General features: G+C 39.5%; 2 protein-coding genes across 10 annotated transcripts in view; both read right to left on the reverse strand.

The window, feature by feature from the left end:
• Positions 1 to 1,671: 1,671 nt before the first annotated feature.
• Positions 1,672 to 6,382, reverse strand: LOC139774292 (uncharacterized). 9 transcript variants are annotated; one of them, XM_071709468.1, is made up of 3 exons: positions 6,194 to 6,382; positions 4,369 to 5,746; positions 1,672 to 4,308 (listed from the first exon to the last, which is right to left on the reverse strand). In XM_071709468.1, the coding sequence occupies exons 1-3, from the start codon at positions 6,323 to 6,325 to the stop codon at positions 2,126 to 2,128; spliced, it is 3,693 nt and encodes a 1,230-aa protein (XP_071565569.1). In that variant the 5' UTR covers positions 6,326 to 6,382; the 3' UTR covers positions 1,672 to 2,125. The 9 variants fall into 9 exon arrangements, with proteins under 9 accessions (XP_071565569.1, XP_071565572.1, XP_071565570.1 ...); XM_071709471.1 differs by having other exon boundaries at positions 1,672 to 4,128; positions 4,249 to 5,746; XM_071709469.1 differs by having other exon boundaries at positions 1,672 to 4,128; positions 4,189 to 5,746.
• Positions 6,383 to 11,277: 4,895 nt separating this feature from the next.
• Positions 11,278 to 24,441, reverse strand: part of LOC139774295 (solute carrier family 22 member 21) — a 122,370-nt gene continuing 109,206 nt past the window's right edge. The window contains exon 11 of the mRNA XM_071709477.1: positions 11,278 to 12,593. Coding sequence (XP_071565578.1) covers positions 12,435 to 12,593 — 159 coding nt within the window. The 3' untranslated portion in view covers positions 11,278 to 12,434. The remainder of the gene's footprint in view (positions 12,594 to 24,441) is intronic.

Genomic DNA, 24,441 nt, shown 5'->3' on the forward strand with positions numbered 1-24,441 from the left:
TAAACTTAATATTACCCAGCGAAACTCGTTTATTCCGTTGAAATCTGATGCTCTCGCGAGCCTCGTTTATTTCTCACTTTTCCCTCAGTCTGAAGATAAAAAAAAAGGATGGGATTCATCGAAGAAATACTATCTAATCAACGATGGAAACTGAAAATATTTAATGCGCGTCAAAAACGTTTGAGCTTGAATTAATCTTATAATCTCATTCCGATAGGACGTGCTCGTTTAATTAGTGCGACATTAAGCCCGGGGATTTGCGTCCTTATCTTCGAGCACGTACTAATGCCGCGGCGTATACATGCGTTAACGTTGAGATGTCACGCGTGTACGCGCGCACATGCATGTGTGCGCACATCTGCTTCGATACAGTTGGAGTTTGAGACGATTATCAGGTGCGTATTTGGAGTAATGTGCGTGGTCCGGAGACTTGGTCAGTAAGCTCTCCAAGCCATCTCAGATACGCTCTCTCATTCGTTACGTTATGATACACGGTTAAACGACCGAAATTTCTGCAACACAGCTGCTTGCTGATTACAAAGGCACCATACGCCATTTACAATCTTTTGCTATTTAAGTTTATTATAACGTATTTAAGTATACCTGCAACACTGTTTTTTGTTGTTTATATGAATCATTTTGTTAATAATTTTTGTGTTTTATTTATATACATATATAAATGATGCTATAAAAGAAATCTGAAGTATTAACTATAAAAAATTATTCTATACTTTTATACAATACAAAATAAAATTTTTGATTGATATTATCACCAAGATCCATATTTGATTATATGAAGGAAGCCTGAAAGCAATTTATTTAACATCACAGATAGTTTTGGCAAAATATTTGGTTTCTTATACCTTGCGTTAAATTTCGAATGCATAAGTTATTGCGTCTTAAATCATGCTTGCATGAAATTGCCCGAAGTTCGTTTCATGTATCATACATATGTATAATGATTCTGATTTTCGTGATACGCGAAGACACGAAAGATCTCTGCTGCATGTAACATGCTTGGACGATACATGCAAGGCACATTTATTCACATTCTTAAAGAGTAGAGCCATCTGGCAAATGGTGATATATTAATCTTTTGAATACGCGACAAACATTCACAGATACGATGGATATGTAATACTATCCATCGCAATCGACGCTATCAAAATTTCGCGCCGTTCTGTACTCGATACCCCGGTCTGATATCGCGCATGCAACCACCCATACAAATCGGATCTTACTAAATTGGAGTACAATTTTCACGAGCGGAGTTCGACGAGCTCGAACTACGAAGGTAGGATAAGAAAAAAAGAAGGGGAGGTAAGATAAAAGTCTCTATCCCTCTCTAAGCCGGCCGTGGAAGATGAAGCGAATCAAGTAACAGCGGTGGCTTACGTGCGATGCACCCCTAAACCGTCGCTGAGGGAGCATCATGTGGAAACGCGTTACCCACGAAAGGTCTGTGTGTGTGTGTGTGTGTGCTTAGAATTCTCAAGCCTGCTAAATTATATTTCACGTCACGGAACCGATGATTCCTGAAATACATAAGCCGCGATGATAATCTCATTTCGTTAGTCGCATTCGGCAATGTCGCGACGTTCTTCGCATCTCCGGAAATCTATAATGGTGGGAAGAAATAGAGAAGTTAATAATGCATGTTATAGGAAAGGGTATGTCTAATTGAGGTATTATATTCTCCAATAGAAGCGAAATAAATTATACATCAGCAGAGTATTTAACTTTGATATTATGTAAACTAGTGTACGCAAAGTTTATAAGATGTAATTAATGTTTAAAATGCTTCAAATTTTCCAAAATACAGTACTTTTAGAATTTGTACGCTACATATCAATGTTTGAATGGTACAGAGATGCACAGAATAATGTAAAATAATTAACATTTATATATTAATTTGTATATTCTTACTTATAATTACTTACAATCAACACACAACACATATTAATAAAATAATACATTGTCTAATGCAATATTGTCTTTATATTATATTTATGTACATGTAAGAATACATATCATAACTGTTACATATTCTGATTTTAAATTAGATGCCTTTCGGCAGAATTTTTTCAGTCCAAATTATTAATTAATTTATTAATCATCTAAGCTTCTATATCGTTACGACAATAACAGGATTGTTATTGTTGTCGTCGTCGCCATTGCCATTATCAGGTGTGCTGTTGTTTTTATTGTCATTATTAACTGTACTGTTGTCTCCATCGTCATTATCGTCAGGCGTGTTGTCTTCGTTGCCAACGGGTGCGCTGTTGTTTCCATCATCATCATCGGTTGCGTTATTGTTTCCGCTGTCATCTTCGGATGCGTTATTGTTTCCATTGCCATCCTCGGTTGCGGGATTATTTCCATCGCCACCCTCGGCCCTGTTTCCATCTCCAGAATCGGGAATGCTGTTGTTTCCATCGGCCGCATTGGATTCATTGTTATTTTCTTCTCCAGCTTCGGGTGCACCGTTGTTTTCTTCTTCACCATTTGGTGCGCTGTTATTTTCATCTCCAGCATCGGGTTCTCCATTGTTGTTTTCTCCATCTTCACCTTCGGCCGAGTTGTTATTTCCATCCCCGGCATCGGGTGCATTGTTTTCTCCATCACCACCTTCGGCTGAATTGTTGTTTCCGTTACCAGCATCGGGTGCGCTATTTCCTCCATCGCCACCTTCGGCTGAATTGTTGTTTCCATCCCCGGCATCGGGTGCGCTGTTTCCTCCATCGCCACCTTCGGCTGAGTTGTTATTTCCATCCCCAGCATCGGGTGCGCTATTTCCTCCATCGCCACCTTCGGCTGAATTATTGTTTCCATCCCCGGCATTGGGTGCGCTGTTTCCTCCATCGCCACCTTCGGCTGAGTTGTTATTTCCATCCCCAGCATCGGGTGCGCTGTTTCCTTTATCGCCACCTTCGGCTGAGTTGTTATTTCCATCCCCGGCATTGGGTGCGCTATTCCCTCCATCGCCACCTTCGGCCGAATTGTTGTTTCCATCCCCGGCATTGGGTGCGCTGTTTCCTCCATCGCCACCTTCGGCTGAATTGTTGTTTCCATCCCCGGCATTGGGTGCGCTGTTTCCTCCATCGCCACCTTCGGCTGAGTTGTTATTTCCATCCCCAGCATTGGGTGCGCTATTTCCTCCATCGCCACCTTCGGCTGAATTGTTGTTTCCATCCCCGGCATCGGGTGCGCTGTTTCCTCCATCGCCACCTTCGGCTGAGTTGTTATTTCCATCCCCAGCATTGGGTGCGCTATTTCCTCCATCGCCACCTTCGGCTGAATTGTTGTTTCCATCCCCGGCATTGGGTGCGCTGTTTCCTCCATCGCCACCTTCGGCTGAGTTGTTATTTCCATCCCCAGCATTGGGTGCGCTATTTCCTCCATCGCCACCTTCGGCTGAATTGTTGTTTCCATCCCCGGCATCGGGTGCGCTGTTTCCTCCATCGCCACCTTCGGCTGAGTTATTATTTCCATCCCCAGCATTGGGTGCGCTATTTCCTCCATCGCCACCTTCGGCTGAATTGTTGTTTCCATCCCCGGCATCGGGTGCGCTATTATTTCCATCGTCACCTTCGGCCGAATTGTTGTTTCCATCCCCGGCATTGGGTGCGCTGTTTCCTCCATCGCCACCTTCGGCTGAGTTGTTATTTCCATCCCCAGCATTGGGTGCGCTATTTCCTCCATCGCCACCTTCGGCTGAATTGTTGTTTCCATCCCCGGCATCGGGTGCGCTATTTTTTCCATCGCCACCTTCGGCCGAATTGTTGTTTCCATCCCCGGCATCGGGTGCGCTGTTTCCTCCATCGCCACCTTCGGCTGAGTTATTATTTCCATCCCCAGCATTGGGTGCGCTATTTCCTCCATCGCCACCTTCGGCTGAATTGTTGTTTCCATCCCCGGCATCGGGTGCGCTGTTTCCTCCATGGCCACCTTCGGCTGAATTGTTGTTTCCATCCCCGGCATCGGGTGCGCTATTATTTCCATCGTCACCTTCGGCCGAATTGTTGTTTCCATCCCCGGCATCGGGTGCGTTATTATTTCCATCGCCACCTTCGGCCGAATTGTTGTTTCCATCCCCGGCATCGGGTGCGCTGTTTCCTCCATCGCCACCTTCGGCTGAGTTATTATTTCCATCCCCAGCATTGGGTGCGCTATTTCCTCCATCGCCACCTTCGGCTGAATTGTTGTTTCCATCCCCGGCATCGGGTGCGCTATTATTTCCATCGTCACCTTCGGCCGAATTGTTGTTTCCATCCCCGGCATCGGGTGCGCTGTTTCCTCCATCGCCACCTTCGGCTGAGTTATTATTTCCATCCCCAGCATTGGGTGCGCTATTTCCTCCATCGCCACCTTCGGCTGAATTGTTGTTTCCATCCCCGGCATCGGGTGCGCTGTTTCCTCCATCGCCGCCTTCGGCCGAATTGTTGTTTCCATCCCCGGCATCGGGTGCGCTGTTTCCTCCATCGCCACCTTCGGCTGAGTTGTTATTTCCATCCCCAGCATCGGGTGCGCTATTTCCTCCATCGCCACCTTCGGCTGAATTATTGTTTCCATCCCCGGCATTGGGTGCGCTGTTTCCTCCATCGCCACCTTCGGCTGAGTTGTTATTTCCATCCCCAGCATCGGGTGCGCTGTTTCCTTTATCGCCACCTTCGGCTGAGTTGTTATTTCCATCCCCGGCATTGGGTGCGCTGTTTCCTCCATCGCCACCTTCGGCTGAGTTGTTGTTTCCATCCCCGGCATTGGGTGCGCTGTTTCCTCCATCGCCACCTTCGGCTGAGTTGTTATTTCCATCCCCAGCATTGGGTGCGCTATTTCCTCCATCGCCACCTTCGGCTGAATTGTTGTTTCCATCCCCGGCATCGGGTGCGCTGTTTCCTCCATCGCCACCTTCGGCTGAGTTGTTATTTCCATCCCCAGCATTGGGTGCGCTATTTCCTCCATCGCCACCTTCGGCTGAATTGTTGTTTCCATCCCCGGCATTGGGTGCGCTGTTTCCTCCATCGCCACCTTCGGCCGAATTGTTGTTTCCATCCCCGGCATTGGGTGCGCTATTTCCTCCATCGCCACTTTCGGCTGAATTGCTGTTTCCATCTCCAGCATTGGGTGCGCTATTTCCTCCATCGCCACCTTCGGCTGAATTGCTGTTTCCATCTCCAGCATCGGGTGCGTTGTTTCCTCCATCTCCACCTTCGGCTGAGTTGTTATTTCCATCCCCAGCATCGGGTGCGCTATTTCCTCCATCGCTACCTTCGGCTGAATTGTTATTTCCATCTCCAGCATCGGGTTCGCTGTTTTCTCCATCGCCACCTTCAGCTGAATTATTTCCATTTTCGTTGTTGGATGCGTTGTTTCCATCGCCATTGTTTTCTTCGCTACTTTCAGATGTGCTTTTACTTTCTTCGCTACTTTCAGATGTGCTTTTACTTTCTTCGCTACTAGATTTGCTGTTATCTTCATCATTAGGTTCAGTAGTAGTCGTGCTTGGAGCAGGTGTTGTTAAAATGGTTTTTGCATAAGCTTCTAGGCGTGCAAATATTCCTTCTCCGCGCTTTCCCACTACGAATATTGCTACATTTGTTAAGCCTTCTTGACATTTGTTAAGTCTTCTTGGTATAAACTTTGTCTGTTGACCACTTAAATTTGTGATTTTAACAAAAGTGAGAATTCCATTTTTTGGGGCACTTGCACCGATCGTTGCTTTCATGGGTTTCCAAGGAATGGGAGGCTATAATATATAAATAGGAATTAATAGTATTAATAACATTATTGGTAGATATGAATGTCATTATTTGGTTATCTAAGTCTAAATATCTGGAAATCGATCAGCGATAAAATTCACGAATAAATTGATAAAGTAAATGTAGCTGTGCATAGTGATCTAGTATTTTGTCTTACTAATGTTTTAAGTAAATTGGTGACAAATTACGATATAAAGTTAAATTAAATTTAAACAGCAAAGACATATCAGATAAGATTTAACATATAGAATGCATCACTTTTAATATCTACGAGATCTGATTATAACATTTGTTTATGTAAATTAAAGTATAGTCAAGAAAAGTTTCTGAAGTTTTTTTTGTAATTAAAATCTGACTTGTATAAGATTCTAAGATAAATTGTTACGAATTCAACGTATACAGGGAATAACTGCGATTGAAGTAGTGAAATTTACCTTGAAAATAGTTCTATTAGAAATGAGGACATCGCCTTCTTGTCGTTCACCTATGGCAAAGTCATCCTGATAGTCTATGTTTCTGCAGGCAGCCAAAGTAAGGCACAGAAGCACAGGAAGTGAAATCCGCATCTTGTAAAATTAATTGTGGAACCGTCTGTTAACTAAAACCATACTGTTCAACCGACGGTCGGCGAACGTATTTATATCTTCACGTTATCAAATCTCATGCTTGGCTCCACAAAGAATCGCATCATATTAACTCGCAGATTTCTATCTGTCGACAGTGACAACAGCTTACGTAAGATTATTTGTTTCATCTTCCGTTATTTCCCTGCAGTTTGTAGAAACTCTTTTTTTAGTATGACACATACATTCATCTTGTTCCTTTGGACAATGAGAAAAGAAGAGTAATACGCTAATTATCTAAATGTGACTACACTCCGGAAGATTTTATAGTTTTTAATTAATTTAATTTTATCTAAAAAAATATATATATATAATGTATTCTATATATCTAATGTAATTTTATATATCTAATTATTATATTTGTTATTACGGTTAATATGGTTGTTTGTCGTATTAAATAAACTGCAGTATACACAAAATGATTTTATGACTGTTCAATTAATACAATAAGAGAAGTAATAAAAATAGATTTATTAGATATAATAAAAGTCCACGGATCTTGTCAAGACGAAAAGAATTAGTGCTGTGTGATGACGTACATGTATTGATAAAGAACACGTTTTTTTGTATGTCATAAAACACACATGATATACGCAGTTTTATGACATACTTTTTATAATATTTTAAAAGTGGATTATATATAAAATTAAAATTCCATGAAAATACCTTTCTTTTCACGTGACATTTGCTCAACATTATTATCTTCCTGGTAACTTATCTTTATACATTTTCAGCTTTTCTCTTGTTAGATTATTGCTCATTGGGGGTCTGATAACGTAAATACCGCTGATAAGAGCACATGTGATTAATTAAGTGGTAGTAGACTTTTCTGACGCAAGTGTTTAATTCGGAATCAAATAATACTACCTAGAAAACAACGCATAAGAGACATTGCATGTGATTTCTACGGAATAGTGGAATATTTCAAAGACTTTATCACAGGCACGTCTTACCTGTGACATTGTACCTTGAGATGTATACAAAATAGATATACCACGGTCAATTATTCACTGTAATTCCCTCAATATATTTTATGCAGATGAGTATAAACATGTATAAATATAGGTATATGCATAAAGCATTTCGATATTTTTAATTTAGTTTTACAGATAGTTGTAAAATTAATTGTCAAAAATCTTTATGAGCATCATCTTATAGGTATCTTCTTATTAACATTTAATTATGTTTACTCTATTTCTTTTGTTCGCATCAATAATGTCGTCGCGATTTTTTTGTGATCCTCGCGACTCTGTCGACCATATCGCGCAAATTAATTCCTTTTCATAAATCCAACGCGAAGGGAGCGTTTCATATTCAACGCCATAACTCGAAACGTGTTCCTCGGTACGTGTGTAATCTCAAATCTCAGACTCATCATTTTCAGCCGCGTCAGCTTATGGTACGTGAGACCGTAAGAATTAGCTAAGTGAGTAGCTACGGTAGTAGTTCTACGGCTTTTACGGATGCAGAACCAGCGATAGACCCGGCTGAAATGAACGAATTATACGAAAATTGACGAACAACTTATCCTATCATCGAGGAATAATATACAAATACTTTTCTATGTCAATGTAGACAATGACGATCGTTCAATAGCTGGTAGACATCGAAAACCGTTTCCGGTTTATCATTGACAATTTCTGAGAGCTACTGAGGAAACATAAAGTCCTTCTTACAATTCAGTCTTGATAACGAATTTTAAATTTATATTCACAACGTGAAATACTGCTATGAGGTGCTTAGATTTGACAAACGATCACTAACTTCTTTAATATTATAATTTCAGATCTTTTTCTATCGAAAGTATTGATTTATCACAAAGTATATTGCGTCTAAACCTTTGATGATTAATTGACGTTTTAAATAAAAGGTTGATGCGGAAGTAATAGCAATATTAATAGAGCAATATGCAATCTATCGAGAACCTTTTTGTTAATGATATAAATTTTTTATATAAATGCATAATAAAATTGGAACAATAGATTCATATTTTATTTAATGGAGCCTATTGTACTGGAGTCCATAATTTCCGTGAAAAAGGTACGAATGAATTCAATTCGTCCACAAAGAAATATAAAACGTTTAAATTTATTAATTTGTGAATTGTTATAATTCACGGTTTTACAAAGATACGTATTATTTTGTGAGAAATTCAATTTAAATGCTGCAAAAAACTTTTAATGGATACTTATATTAATGCAGGTACATTCAAAATTTTTATTTAAACAATTTTATTAGAAATATTAAATGAAAAATTTGCCAAATAATAATTTTACAATCGTACCTTCATAATTTCATCTTATTTAATACATCATTGCTCGACATGTACAAAATACGCTTAAGCATTTGTCAATCTAGAGTTCTCTCCAATGAATTATATTCTAATAAAGTAAAATGTCGAGAAAGATGAATGTACAAGTTCAACATCGAACAGATAAGAAATCTTATCTCGTTGAGATCATGGTCGTTATAATATCCTTATTATTTTGTTCGGATAGCAATCTAAAATTAACCGGTGAGTGAATCAGAGATATGCCGTCTATATTTCACTCGAAATGTTTGCCATATGCAAATTACAATCGAATTGAACTGTAAATATTTTCTCATAATAAGTATTCAGTATGTTACGCAAGAATATAGAATCTGTGTCCTTTTATTACGTAATTACATTCAAAATTACGTGTCCGTTTATATAAATGCTTAGATAACAAACTATAATTGCGTGTACTCATATGATGCATGTACGGTATAGTTTGCGTTTTCTAAAATTCATTTTTTTTTTAAGAGCTTTAATTAACAAATCTAAATTGTCAAGTCAATTTACCTTTGAAAAGCTTGTTTTAGATAGCAATCTAACAATTGCACACTCCATTAGAATAATTGGAATATATTTTAAATCTTCTATTTAAACTTGAAGATAGAATTCCATGCGATACGCTGTTCCATGTGATGTGCTAGATGAGGAGGAGGAGATGCTTAACGATCGCCTTTGAAACGTTTTTCGTACCAATATGTAGATGCGCTGCACCATCGCATCCTCAGTATTGCGTATGTGTTCACGCGGCTGCTGGTAATTACTCTCACGTCACGTAGCCGCGTTGCTGGCCACGGATGCCATTTTTTATACTATCAAGAGGTGCTAGCGGCCCGCGCAGTCTCCCGCCATCCAGCGGATAATATCAGCCGATGCTTTTTATTAACGCCGAGAAGAAGAGAGACCGTGTATCGATCCAATAAACGCCGTCACGTCGGATCGGGCGAGAACAATCGCTACAGAGGATAAAATTCTCCGCTTGATCTGACCGCGAGTGGAAATGGCACGTCACGTACCGGCGATCTCTTCTTTCATTAACGTTACGAACGTTTCACGCATCGCTCCTAATCACTGCCCGCGAGTACAAGCGATCACGAACATCGTGGAAAGAAACCTGCCTTTTTCCCCTTTCTCAACCCCCATTTACACGTGTATGCTCGTGTTTCTACAATTTCCGTTGAACTTAAATCCCGACTATGTAGTTTCTCGTATTTATCAAGCTAACCTGTTATTTCTTATTCCATCTTTCAGGTGAGAAAGATCTATGATACAAAGTTTAACACAATAAAAAATATCTTGTCAGATATAAAAGTTATAATTTTACATAACATATAAAATAATAAGTCAAACTAAGTATTCCCTGATTTTTTTTTATATAGAGAAACTATCTATCTACTCTCTATTTTAAAACGATTCTGCCGTACAAACATTATTTTATAAGCTGCTCTTATAATTTTATAAGCATTTTTATTCTTCTGTTAAATCCAACAAAATTTTATGGACAAAATGGACCTGATTGTTGAAAATCTTTTTGATTCATCGTCATTGGAACTAATTTCATCATACGCTGACATTATTATTTCATGTCCATTATTGTCCACGTGTGTGTTGCGTAAAAATAGAGAATTTTATTCACTTCACACTATAAATTTCCAAAAGCCCGATGTCAATCAGAGAGCATCAGTTCGATAAATATTGAACTAGGTGGGGTATCAATCAACCATCAATGCGTCTTGTCCTGAGCAGACATACAAATGGTTGACTGTGAACATATTCTCTCCTTGCGGTGACACCGATATTGCATACGTATTACGCATCGTTTGTCATCATTATCCGTACCGTAATTAAAACTTTCCGACTTATGATGAAGGATTGCGCGACCTGATTTCCATGAAAATAGAATGGACATCGTAAATATCACGCTTTGCCCCATATAAAAACGTAACATTGTTCAAAAACTGTCATTTCGACCAGCGCGATGTGAAATACGCTCCGATCCTGTAAAAGTTCGCCGCAAAATCCTGCATTATTTGCAATTATACGACTTAATAAATAAAAACATATATGTTTATTATATAATAAATAAATTATATAATAATGAATATATTTACATAATACGTGTATTATTACATAAATATTTACTAACTAATAAAGAAATTATATAATAATGAATTATAAAACAAAAATATGATAATAAAATATGTGATAATAAAAAGTAAAAATAAGAAGCAAGAAATGCTAATATGCAACACTTAAAACCTTGTTCTCGAATTTTTGTTCTTTATTCATAACAGCTTCATTAATAATTAACGCATAAGATAAGCTCTTGAGGATGATGTATCATCGCGAAATTATACTTTCCAATGCGTGATACATTCAGATTTATGCTTCTATTATGAGTGGTGCTGATTAATATCGACATATATAGAGATTTTTTTAAAGGAGATAATTTAAAGAAACATATGATAATAACAATAACTTTATTCAACATACTATAATACGACAAAAAATAAACAGTAGCTGATAGACAAGGCAATTGCAAACAAAAATTAATATGCAGGCAAAATTAATATATACCGCGAATAAATCATTTCCTTAATTTAAATACATAATTATTTCGCAAATTTTTAAAATGCTACTTTACATAGTTAACAACAAGAATGTGATAAGAATATGTAACTACAGATTTTCTTCTTAGAACATGTTGACGAACATAAGTTTATTATATATTTTTCTATTTCCGTTATAATTTTTGCGTTAAGAAATTCAGTCGTCACGGGTACATTTAGTTATTCCTTAAAGGATGATGATCACTAGTGTGTCGTTAGCAATCGACACATGTGAGTTGGAGTAATACCGTAGATTATACATCAGGTTCTCGCTCAATGGCTCTATGTTCAATGATTCGTGAACCGCTATCTGGTCCACGTGACCGCACGTGATCGCTTGCCCAAACCTGCTCTTCGATAATGGTTCTAACCGGTTCGGACTGTCTATTTGTCTATTGTCATCTATTCCTATTTGTAAATCTATGTATAAATGACACTGCTTAATTTTTATAAAAATTTAAATTTTAAGGAAATTCTTAAGACTTTCACATATATCTTTATAAAATGTTATATCGTATTATTACCACTGTGTTTACATGTTCATGTATCTACTATAATGATATTAGATCTATGTATATCATATATGTGTGTATGTGTATGAATATTATATTTATTTATCACATACAAGATATTGCAATATGTAGCAGCTGCATATTTATATTACCTAAATTTTATATTAATATCTGTATCATATTGTGGTTCTGATACTCAATTTTATAAAGCAGTTATATTTAATGAGATACTATATATATCATACATATAAAGTGAGGGAAGTACATAGTAATTTACAACATTTCATGCAAATTAAATCGAATTGTCGGTTTACTGAAGCGGTTTACTACGGAAAATCCTCGCAGACAGTATGCAAATTACAAACATTGATATCATATGATAATTTTACGTTTATCGATGTATGATCTAAAAATAATTTCAGCTGGACAAATTCTTCGCGATATCAGAGAATCATTCCCAAATTTGGTTAATTGCCGATCAAACAATTCGTCGGCGATATCTGTCGGACAATGTAAACGAAACTGTGTTGAATTAAGCGACCTATCGGCTTTATTTCATTATTTCGCATGACTCGCACCATTTCATCCCGGGGCATAATTCCGATAGGAGCTCCTTGTTAGCCTACCGAGATAGCACGATAGTAAGATCGATCGTCAGGGGCTGCACGGATGCGGGGCACCGTCAGATAATGGATCGGACGTATCCGCAAACTCGATCCCCACGTGCGCGGATGTAGGGTTGGAGCTCTCCATCCGACGACCGTTAGCTGTGTTCCCTGTAAAGACAAAACAATTTTATCGGCCGCAATATACCGGGCCAAGTATTTTCATGAATTATATACGACGAGCGGTCACCCTCGGGAAACCCGAACGGAAAATGTTCGAGGTCTCGTCGACGACGACGACGCTCGGCACGTCGCGTCGCCTACGTCGTACAGTTCCACGGCTCTTTCTCACGCAATGAAATCTCACGCTCGACGTATTATGTCGGTTCGAAAATTTCGAAGAGAACTCGGACAATTTCCCGACAGTCACGGGTATGATTCATTCGCGACAAGGAGGTGACCTAGCCAGAGAACTCTTCAAAGAACAAGTGAAAATCAAGCATGCGTGTATCAATCGCGAGTGCCAATCTCTATCTCGACGAAGAGAGGGTGGCTTTTATGTTCTTTACCTTTGATAGAGGTCCATGCTATGCAATACCTTTCTCTCTATGGACTTTTATGTAGAAGTACGCGACGACGTTATTTGGAAACTCTTAAACTTAATATCTACACAGCAGTGCAATAGTTTCACCGAGAAATTTCGATTAACCGTTCAAAAGTAATAGTATATCAAGAGTTCCCTCTCTCGCTTTCTCTCTATAGAAACGTATTCTATTTTTTTGTTTAATTTCATAAAAAATATTGCAATAATACACACTTGGTTAATGCAATATATGTCCGTGAATTGGGGTAACGTAACACCTACTCTAAAGACAATAGATATAGAAAAGTAAAGTTTATTTAAATTTTAATATTTTGTGTGAAATCCAAATTAATCCTTGAAATCAAAAATATTTCCGTAAATAACGCATTCAACTGTTACTGCGGTTTAAATCTGTGGACGGTAAAAATAATACGTCGAGGTATTTTTTCAAATGCTAAACAAAAACATCGAAAATGTAATCAATAACAATGCAATTTTATCAGATAGGAGCGATTTTTCATTGACATAACGAAGCGAACTGTAAAATTGCAGTTGCACCACTCTTGATTGAATCTTTATTTTGCCTTTTTTTTGCATATGCAATTGTAAATGTATATGTATAATATACATATATAAATTTTATCTATGTCAGTTATTGAAAATCAATTCTTTGACACAAGTATATTTGAACAAATCATTTATATAACTTAAAATAATACGGAATAGTTTCGTATATTTATAAAAAATATTTTAACATTAAAAAATAATTTTCACTGCATTGTACTAAAAAATTGAAATAATAATACACTAGAGAATAAAACTTTGCCGTATTTATCTTGAAATATTCTCATAAAAAGGCGAAATGTGCGTTCTGGAAGAATTAAAATATACTCATCAGACTAGCGCACCGCAGTATAACCGCATGCGGTTACCACGATGCTTTTTCACAGAAAAAGTTCATTTCTTTAACTTCGGACGAGACGGACGCAGAACTCATTTTCTAACGACCAAAAACGCAATGCGCTATCGAGGCAAACGTCATGTACACACGTTCTTGCACATACACGTATTCCTTCCGCCTTCGCTTCCAGTCGGCGACTAAATCGGAAATAAGCAATCGGCGATGCCTTTGCGCAGTTTTGCTCGCCGCGAAGATTGTGATGACCGATTTCGAAGAGCGAATCGCGAACAGTGCAGAAAGGAGTCCTCGCAGGAATCGAAGAGTACAGTTTTTTTTTGTACCGAATCCGCGAGGTGTTGTTTCCTCCAGAGTCGTTCAGTCAATATAAAAATCCGATGTCCCGATGCTTCATTAGGAAAAACCGCCCGCCGTTGTCGGCTGGGCCTCATGAGCGCGCGTTATCGGTGTGCAGATCCACGACCCGTGAAATTACGACGGGGGCGTCCGGTACGCCGGCGCGCACCTTGTAATTTTACGACTCGCGGGCCACTTAACATCGGGACCGTATATTTCCCATAAAGCGCTCTCTCGGACGTTCCTTGTAGTGCGGCCGGACGGACCGCGGCTCCTCACCTCACCCGAGGTAAACCCCCGTTCGTCTGCAGGTAAACGATTATCCGCTCCCGCAGTCCCCGTTTCTCGCGAGGCGAGGGAACAAGGCCCGGTGTGAGGCCGAGCCCCCGCCCCGTCGCTATCTCCTTACGAATCTCGACAAAATGCGTCGTGTCGGCTTGTCGGCGCTTATTACGCCACGTGACGAAATGACAGTGCTCATGGCAAACACAAAGAGGCATTCGTCCCGGCCGTGTGAGTCGTGTAATCGCGTGCAGGCCGTTCCACGCCCAGGAGGCGCGGAAAATTTCACGCGTACGGACGGCAGGACGGTTTTTACATTGTAAGCTCGTATACATATATATTTATATATATGTATATGTATTCAGTGCGCGCGCGAGCGAGCGGGTCGTGTCGCATGTGCCGTAGAATATCCGAGGGGTTATCGGGATGCTTGCTCCCAGCCGGCGTTCTCCACGCGTATCAACATACTAATAGGAAGCACGATTAACATATTTTTTTTTTGTATAACGAGACAAACAAAATAAATTGCTGAAAAAAGAAAAGTTATTATATTGTATAAAAATTAAACTACAATTATTTCTGTCTTTATTCATTATTTTAGTTTAATATCATTTAAATTCGAAGTTTCGCTTTATCGCAATGTAGAAAAACTATGAAGTTTTCTTGAAGTCATTGGTGACTTTTTAGTCTTTCTTACTTTTTTTAAAATCTTAATATTTATTACATTAATGTTTTAATATAATATAATAATAGTCCATTGCGATATTTTACATAGGTAAATTAATGATTTTCTTTAGCGTAAGCAAATATAAAGAACTTGTTTTTCTGCCTTAGCATACTTTACTTTATATTTTTTGCAAATAAAAAAGAAAGGCCTTTCTTTTACATACGTTTACGCCAAGTAAACCGCTAAATAGCATAAACTTATCGGCATCGCAGCGTGCGGCGAGTACAGGTAAACCCTTTTTATATTTCTATTTTTTTACGTTAATAATAAGTGAGGCGCGAAAGCGTTTTTATTTTTAACCGGCAAAGACAGCGGGCGAGCTCCCCTTTTTTATATATACACATGTATTGTATAAAATAACTCACTGAGAAAAAACCTTCGTTCATCTCGTAAGTACGTTACTCATGTTACACGCACAGCGCAAAATATCGTTCCGGCGATTAAGAGAACGTTAAGGTCGGCGTTACGGGTGGCTGTGAGACTCGTGCACCGATATTCGGGATGATGGATCGATACGGTGCCAACTGCGGTAATTTCTCTGAGGAGAAGCTAAACGAGATATGAACGACACGATTAATTCCCCCGAACGATCTTTTTCGGCGCTGTTAACGGTTATCTGATTGGCTCACGCAGCACCCGACGCTACGGGTAGGTGCAACGTAACGAGCTGCAGCGATCGTCTTTTTTCACCGGCAACGGCGCGGCGCGGTGCATTCTTTTTGTGCGACGCGCGAACTCGGCTGGCAAGACCGGCTGGCCGGTTATTACCGCAGAAGAAAGCGTGTTGAGCGCAGAATAATGTTCGCACGGATCTACAAAACGAACGTTTAATTAATAAACCACACTCAATGCGCGTAACAATACCTTCAACATCGCTGAACGCGTTTCAACAAAACCGTTGCGATCGAGAATGTTGCAAGTGTTGTATTAAGGTTTTAGTACATACATTTTTTACGCGCGCATGACAGAGTTCCGTCTAATCGTATAACCATTTTCGTAACGTCGTAACGTCGTCTGTATATCCATGATATAGTTTAGAATATTAATAAATAATTATTACTCTTGCGCAGATACGCCTTGTTATTTGCATCGCGCGTGATGTTTGTAGATTGCACGAATGAAATATTGCGCGAGCAGTTTAGCACGTATGTCGCGTTCAAACATTTTATGCATTCATAACGACGCAGGCAATTACCCTCAAGTTGCCGGCGTGATAAGTACCAGGCTGAAAACATAAATCGTGACTCGTGACACGCGCCGCAGCCTTCTAGCGTGCAGCGGCGCGGCGTGACAATCATCATGTGGGTACCCATCTAATATCAAAGTACGCACGACCGTGACAAATCCCAGATTACCTTTCGGGGATAACAATACGGGCGGCGGTATGTAGAAGACAGAACCGTGGTGTTAATTTCCTGTTGCGGAGCCAAACAAGCCAACAGGGAGAAACAAAGGCTCATAGGGGATCTTCGCTACGCCTGTCTGCTTTTATCCCTCGATTCGCGTCTTCCATCGTCAAAGATGAAATGGGTACCTGTCGTTCGTGCGCGAAAAGCAATCGTAGCGTCAGACATTGCCGCAACCTTTCTCTCATTATGATGTGTTAAATTAAATAAAGTTTAAATAGGAAAGGCAACAGAGTATTGAGAGGCGTCGAGAATTGAATTAGACAGAGAAACGACCTGTCACAGAAGAGACGCGCGAAATGAGACAAAATTATACGATAAATGGCTCGAAAACTCGTTTAATTATTAAAAAAAAGAACGTTCACCTCTTTAATTTAATTACTAGGTATATTTAAAAATGGAAATTTTTGCGTTTTAGAGAGAGAGAATAATTGTTTATTTTGCAAAAATAACTTACAGTTGCAAATGAATCAATGAATATTAATGTTATGTTAATTGGAGAAACAAACATATTTAATAATACTGGAAGCACATCAATGGAGTTTTTAGAAATGAAAACGAGCAAAAAATATTATTTTTTTCATTAATTATTTGACAAATAATTAATGTAAAGTTTCGCATTAGAAAACAATAATTGGCGATAATGACGATATTTTAATCTTTTCCTTGTTATCTTTATTATTCATTTTTTTTATGATCACAGATCTGTAAGGAAAACAGATTTTAATTTTGTCACGGAAAACGATTGCATACATGCTTACAAACGCGTCATAAATGAGATCTTTAATCAAGAAAATGAACGAGCCACTAAGACGTCAAAAGAGACAAATCCGAAATGAAAGCGCTCTGTTATACGTATATCTCTAGCAAGGTAAACGAATTATACATATAGTCAAATCCTTTAGTTTACTCCTATTTCCCTCAATGTTTAATTAACTCGTGAGGATTTGTGTTACAAAAAATTACGTCGCTGAACAAAGTGCCATTACGCTCTCGGAATATAGCTGAATTTGCAATGCAGCGTAATATCGTTGAATATGGAATGCATAATATCTACAAGTACTTCCGACTTTAATTTAACGCATACAATTTATTCAAAGTTATTTTCAAATTGTTAGGGCATCGATATCTTTTCTCTTCTTTCAGAGAATTTTCATTTCTCTGAATCATAAGCAACTTTTCATTATTGCATTTTATTTCTTTTCTAAAAATTAAAGCATATTCAGTAATATGCTTTTCGGTAATTGCTTTTCAAAGCAAATTGGTACTTAATTTTACTCACTTATTTGGTCTCATTTTCTTTTTCTCTACAGCAGGACGGAAAAGACCGTAGCATTTTCGTTCTGATAAAGAAGAAGTTATACAAGAATTTGTGCAAGAATAATTGTGCTCGTTATCACATGCACTATGTTTTAATATATAAGAAGCTATTCTTACAAAGTAGGCAAAGAAGCTTGTTCTCCATTAAGATAAACCGATCTTACAGAGTTTCTACTTCGGTGAATTTTCAAATGCCTCTATCCTAGAATTAAGGGAATAGAGCGCTTGGATTTTGTAGTTAAAGCGCGGTTACGAGACGTACGAAGCAGTCCACCAAGGTAGACATTAAACAAACATCCTCGCCGGTGCTGCGGATACGCGAGGTGAAGCGGCAATAAGACACGTCGAGTAAACTACGTGTCTGCGTGTAACAACGAGCCCAGCTAGCTACCCGGCGCGGCACGAAACGAATGCAATTGCGAGCATCGGCAAGGATATAAGCGTGATGACCATGTTCGCTCCGTGCAGCCCCGTCTAGAGTTCCTATTATCGCTCACGTCGCCGCGGTATGGCCGATATAAATCGGAACGGGAGGAACGTATAGCACACCATCTCCCTTTGCCGCCACGCTCTTCACGCTTTAATGCCTGGGAAAGTGTTGCGAACGAACGCGGACCGAAAAGTGGAACAGATTCGTACGATGCTGGCAATGAAAGCAGGGAAATATGAAAGGGGATTTATACTGAGACACAGACTATTCCACGGAAACGATTCAAAGTGGATAGTCGTGGGACATTACGGAGATCTAGGACAATCTCCTGGCACTACTCTTACAATGTAGAGCAAAATAACGGAGACGCGCCGTTATTGTATTCCTTTCAAAGGAACCTTTCATGGTATTCACACGCCTGCTTGTTGAATACATAATTTCAAGTTTTATTTATTGAAAATTTAAATGTGATGTAAACATGCGATGAATATCAGATAATCATACACGAAAACATTGGCTCGTGTATCAAATATTTCTTTTCATATCAAATACTTGTTTCCTTCCGCAAACGGTTTCAATTAGGAAAATCTGTAAATAATATTTTATTCCCTCAAAGTCTGTCTATTCATACTGCCTCTAGCCTCTTTAATTTCTGTTCAAAGAATTGCTTTGTATCTAACAGTCATAGTTTATTCTTCATTCTGTGCTCACAAAACGACCGCATCGAGCAGATCCTAAAGAGGTTTTGTTTCCTTTTAAATCAATTTTTTTTCATACACGACGGAATATGCTCGAATACATGCCTTTTAATAATTTTGATACAATAAAAAATAGTGATTCTTCGGAACACATATAAACAATAATAGCACTTCAGAATACAATAAAGAATATTGTGTTTCCGGAAACCAAAAACGCTTGATTGCGAAATTGCATTTTTAATATCGCTATATGACCCTGTTCGTATAGAAAATTGAATATCGGACGTACTATATTAGATGTTCGATTATTCAGAATACTGCATCGGCTGTGCGGGATACTTTCTTGACACGAAAGAGTATCGGTCCAAAACCGAGGTCATATTCTCGAAAGAGAAGGTCTATCGGTGGTTACGTCTGATGACGTTTAATTAAATACGTTTCGATAGATTTTCGAAAGTAATGTCGTTTCTGTTGAATCAGTTTTTGGAACCAGTGATGTATTTATTGGCAGAATTTGTCAATATCTTTCGTTAGTTATTAAACGTCCAAGTAATGAAGTAATTATATGAAATAAAAATAGGTGAGGTGAAAAAGATTATCTGAAAACTGATAAATCGTTAAAGAAATATGACGATGGTTATATTTTCCGATGAATGATCATGATATTGGCGATTTATGTAATCTGCTTATGCAACTTGTTTCCGCGATTTATGTAATCTTTTTCCGATAAAAACATTCACGAGAGCTGATATTCTTTTTTAGTTTGTTTCTTGTAAAATACAACAGAGCTATTTAATTTATTCAGAGTTCAAGATATTAAAGAATTAATGTAATCAAATCTACAGGAATGTGAGCAAAAGAATAATCTGTTTTATTAAATATATTATTCTTTTTTTCATTAAATTGATTTAATTCTAATAATGTATACAAAATAATTAAAATTTTATATTATGCGTTATATTATGTAAAATAAATAAGCCGATATAACTATAAAAAATAACTGTTTTCAGTATGTGAATTATATACATACAACAATTATAAAATGCGAAGTAATCTTCAATAATTTACTTCAATAATCAGTTATTCCTTGATGTGTTTACTTTCACAGAAACAGATCTTGTAGAAATATCGCGTTTTTTAGATACATATCTAACGAATCAATACTTACTCGCAAAAAAGGAAGCGCAAATCATTCTCTGAGAGTCTTCTTCCACGTTTTTTTTTTAAAGGCTCCCGGCACACATAAATTGCGTGATTGCCAATAGTTTGCAATCTAAGCTTCACGCGAACCGTGAGTAAAAAAAACCGTCGGTTGCAGGAATCACGGACGCAATTTCATTTCGAGCGAAAAGATCGGCTCTATCTATAGTCGTTTGTCAGTGGGAAATGTTGGTTCGTTGATACACCCCGTATATTTCGAATCGTATGCGTGCGTGCGCGTCGCAATACAGATCGCAATCGGAAAGCCAAGTTAACGCCTGTCTCCCGCCGCTAACTATTAAATTTCCTTACACCTTATAGTACCATTTAATCGTCGGAAACTCCTTTATCGAGCTCTTCGCGCATGAGTGAGTTGTCGCGCGATCGGAAATCGCCAAGAAATCCCAACCCGGCTTCCGTCACCGGCGAGAAAGCATTACACATATACACACGCAACACTACACTCCACACATACACGTATATTGTCAGTTTGGCGCCTCCTGGCTGCTTGCCCGCGCGCGATGAGAGCAATATTGTCACGAGGTTTCCCAGAGAAAAACTTTTTAATCTCTCGGGCGAGCGGATGAGCAGATGCTTTACGCGCGGTGACGACTCTCGACGTGACATTCCGCATTAAAACAACGCGAGAGAGAAAGACGCGGGTAACTATCTCTCCGCGTTTTCGTAGAATTCTCCTAGAGATTTCGGCGCGAATACCCGCTCTCGTGCTTTTCATCGTCGCAAGATCGTCGAAACGTCGCGACGAAATGTCACGTCGTTCGAAACGTCAAATAACGGCGCAACTCGTCGTTTACGAAGCCCATATCGCCAGTCTCACCGTCGAGAAATTGCACGGTGCAAACACGGTCGAAACGAACGACGTAAGTTACAATTGCGCCGCAATTGCGTCATGGGAGAGAACGTGTTCGTCGCCTGACCTCACGACGACGACGACGACGACGGGGCCCGGGAAGATGCTGATGGAAACACGTACGGGCTTGATACGAGAGTCTACATGAACGCTTAGACGCGTTTGAAAAACGCGGCAATATCGTCCACTCTTCTCTCTCAACCCTTTTCTCTCTCTCTCTCTCTCTTTCTCTTCTCTCGCGGCTTTTTACCTCGTTCTCAGCGTTTTGCCGAGAACGCGCAACGTTCGCGCTTCAACGTTGAAACGATAGGGAACTTTTTTAATCTTCAGAGCGCGAACGAGCAGATGCTTTCACGACGATGGTTTCCCGACTTGACACGCCGTGTTAAGAGCCACCGTCGCGCACCGAGGGGATGAGAGAAACGTTCGCCTTCGGCGCCGCCACCCCTCAGGATTCCGGCGGGCCGTGGACGTCGGAATGACGTGTCGGTAGAGATTTCGTTCCGGATGCCAGAATGCGCGTTGTAGCAACTCGAGAGAAGGTTGAATAACTGGGGGAGGCTCCGTGAAGCGCGCATTTACGTTCGCCAAGTATATAGCCCACAAGACCGTAACTAGGTGCAGGATATTCCGGAGGGTCCACGTCGGGCGTGAAAATATCATTTTTAATGCTCTGTCGGAGGCGCGTTTACAACCATGACGTTTATCCTCTCTCTTCTCAACGAAGTTCGCTTCCGTTTGATCGTTGGCATTTTAAACTGCGCTCTATGGATAATAATGCGATAATATTTTTTTTTTTCGTTGATTCAGTATATTGATGCCACAATAAAAGACTCACAATCAAATAAAAAATTTGCGACTATATATAACTATGTATTGGCTCCACGAGATAAATTGGAGAAATCTGATCGTATTTCAATATCCCAATTTTTATTTTCACTCTTATTGTTAGTTATATAATTTATATTTATTTCTAAATTAAGGTTAAATAGATATTGTTCCTTGTTGTATCTAAGAATATCGTTTATCAGAAATTGCGTATTTTCATCAAATTTACCAATCAAATTCAATAAGCGACCAACATGCAAGATCGAGTTACTCAACCCTAACCGGATGATCAAGTGAAACCGCTCTTAGCGGTGGTAACGAGAGAAATAAAATTAACGATGCAAAAAATAGCGGTCGTTGTGGAGGATCATTTTACACACGGTTACATCTCGTGGCGACATCCCCGTACGTGATCGCGACCGCCGACGCATAGTAATTCGAGATCATGCGCGGCGTCGGCAGCGGCGGGATGGTTTTATCGCGTTAACGCGTCCTTTCGTTGGCCTTGTCGTGCGATAACGCATTATATACGAGCCTCGAGCGTAAAGCTCTTCTCCGAGGAAAACCCGTTTACGATCTAAACTAGGCACGGATGACAGGATCAAGGATGACAGGTCGGTTGTTACAATTTTGTCCTAGATGCTCTATTTTCTTACAGTGCATCTCGTATATCTTCGCAAAATGATTCGTCAAGGTGAAGTCGCTTTAACATCGCACCCCTTCCGACCCATCCTTGTCGGAAGAACTTTTCGATTCCCTTTTCGTGCATCTCTGTCTGTTGTTCCCTATTCTCTTCTTCCTTCTATCTTCGCCCTTCTGCTCTGACGTTGTCCCAAACTTCCAGAGGGATGCTGGTGAGCCTATCCGACCGCAGGATAGAGAACCGCGCACGGTCAGCCTGTTACCGTGGTAACGCGATACAGGAACTAAATTCCGTATGTACTCGGGGGCTAAGTGCACTTCTAACCGAAATTTCACGGCCTAAGCAAACGTTACACCGACGCTTAAACGAGATTTCGTATTAATGTTTAAAGCGATATACTGACCGGCCGTTGCGCAGATTGCAATCAGTGAAGGATGGCGTATAACTACACGATTACGGCGTATTGTTTGAAATGCTCAAGTGCCTGTAAACGCTTGGCGCAGATTTTGCGAGATTTACCACGCACTTGCGATGATATTTGAGGCAAGATTGAAGAAACCAAATATCAGCGTGTTCTTTTCTATTTATTATTATATTTTATTATTAATACATTTTATTATTATATTGTGATATTTTGTTTATTGTTTATCGAAATTAAATAACTAAATAACCAAATACACAATAACCGATACACTGTTGATTCGAGGAAAACCATAAATTATTTTCCATCTACCATCGATTTTTCCGTTCGACAATCTTGCCACATTTTAGCTTTTATTCTCTCGAAATTACTAAATTTTAATTAATTTGTAAACTTTACAATCGGAAAATAAATGAGTGTCATACATGAGGTTTACAACATAGATGACAAAGCATTTTTATAATTATAAATCATGAATAAATGCCGAAAGTCAAAGGTGGAAATAATTTTTCTCGAATTAAAAACATCTGTTGCACGATTTATTTCGAAACGTTATTTTCTCGCGGCTAGATTGTCCTAAATGTTCCAGTGCAAAAAATGGAAACCGTGTAAATTCATCACAACGCGCGTATGTGATAGCTGAAACTCGCATAGTCGAGGATTAAATGAGTTACTGGGATACGTATGTGATTTCTTCTCTATTTTCGCACGAGGTGTAGAACATGCAGATATCTCTAGAAATTTCTACATCTTGGCACAGAGGTGTCTTGTATAGCCTGCAAACTGATCCACCGGATTCGCGGGAGAGCCTGCGAACTGCATAGCGACAGGCACTCTCGGTACCTAAGAGCCCGTGCGAACATTTTCTTCTCATGTGCGAATATACCGTGTATACATCCGTACACACACACACACACATGCGCGCGCGCGTATCCATATTCACGTAGACGTGAAATCTCGGTTTCGTGCGGGACTCTTCTCAACGCGTATATCTGATCTCGCGCCGGGTAGCATCCGTTCGATGGAGTTTCGCGTATCGTTTTTCCGTAACTCGCCTAACGCGAGTGCCAATAAGACGCTCGACGACGAGATGGATCGCAAACACAAAGGATACGAGAGATCGACGACGGATCTCATCCCCCAGTCAGAACGTGTACACCATTTGAAGCATATCAGATAGTCGTAATTTCTAATATACTCCCGGTTGCTACCTTATAGCCAAATGAATATTATACACACGCAAAAGTTATATCCTACACACATCTACGTCGATCTCAGTGGGTAATAGCGCCGCTTCTCGCAATCTCCGTTAATGAAACTGCGTTTCTGAAAAACGCCACGTTAGGTGCTCGAGT

The sequence above is a fragment of the Temnothorax nylanderi genome, unplaced genomic scaffold (genome assembly GCF_030848795.1).
Source record: "Temnothorax nylanderi isolate EJ_2023f unplaced genomic scaffold, tnyl_v1.0 TNYL_tig0077_pilon, whole genome shotgun sequence".
NCBI lineage: Eukaryota > Metazoa > Arthropoda > Insecta > Hymenoptera > Formicidae > Temnothorax > Temnothorax nylanderi.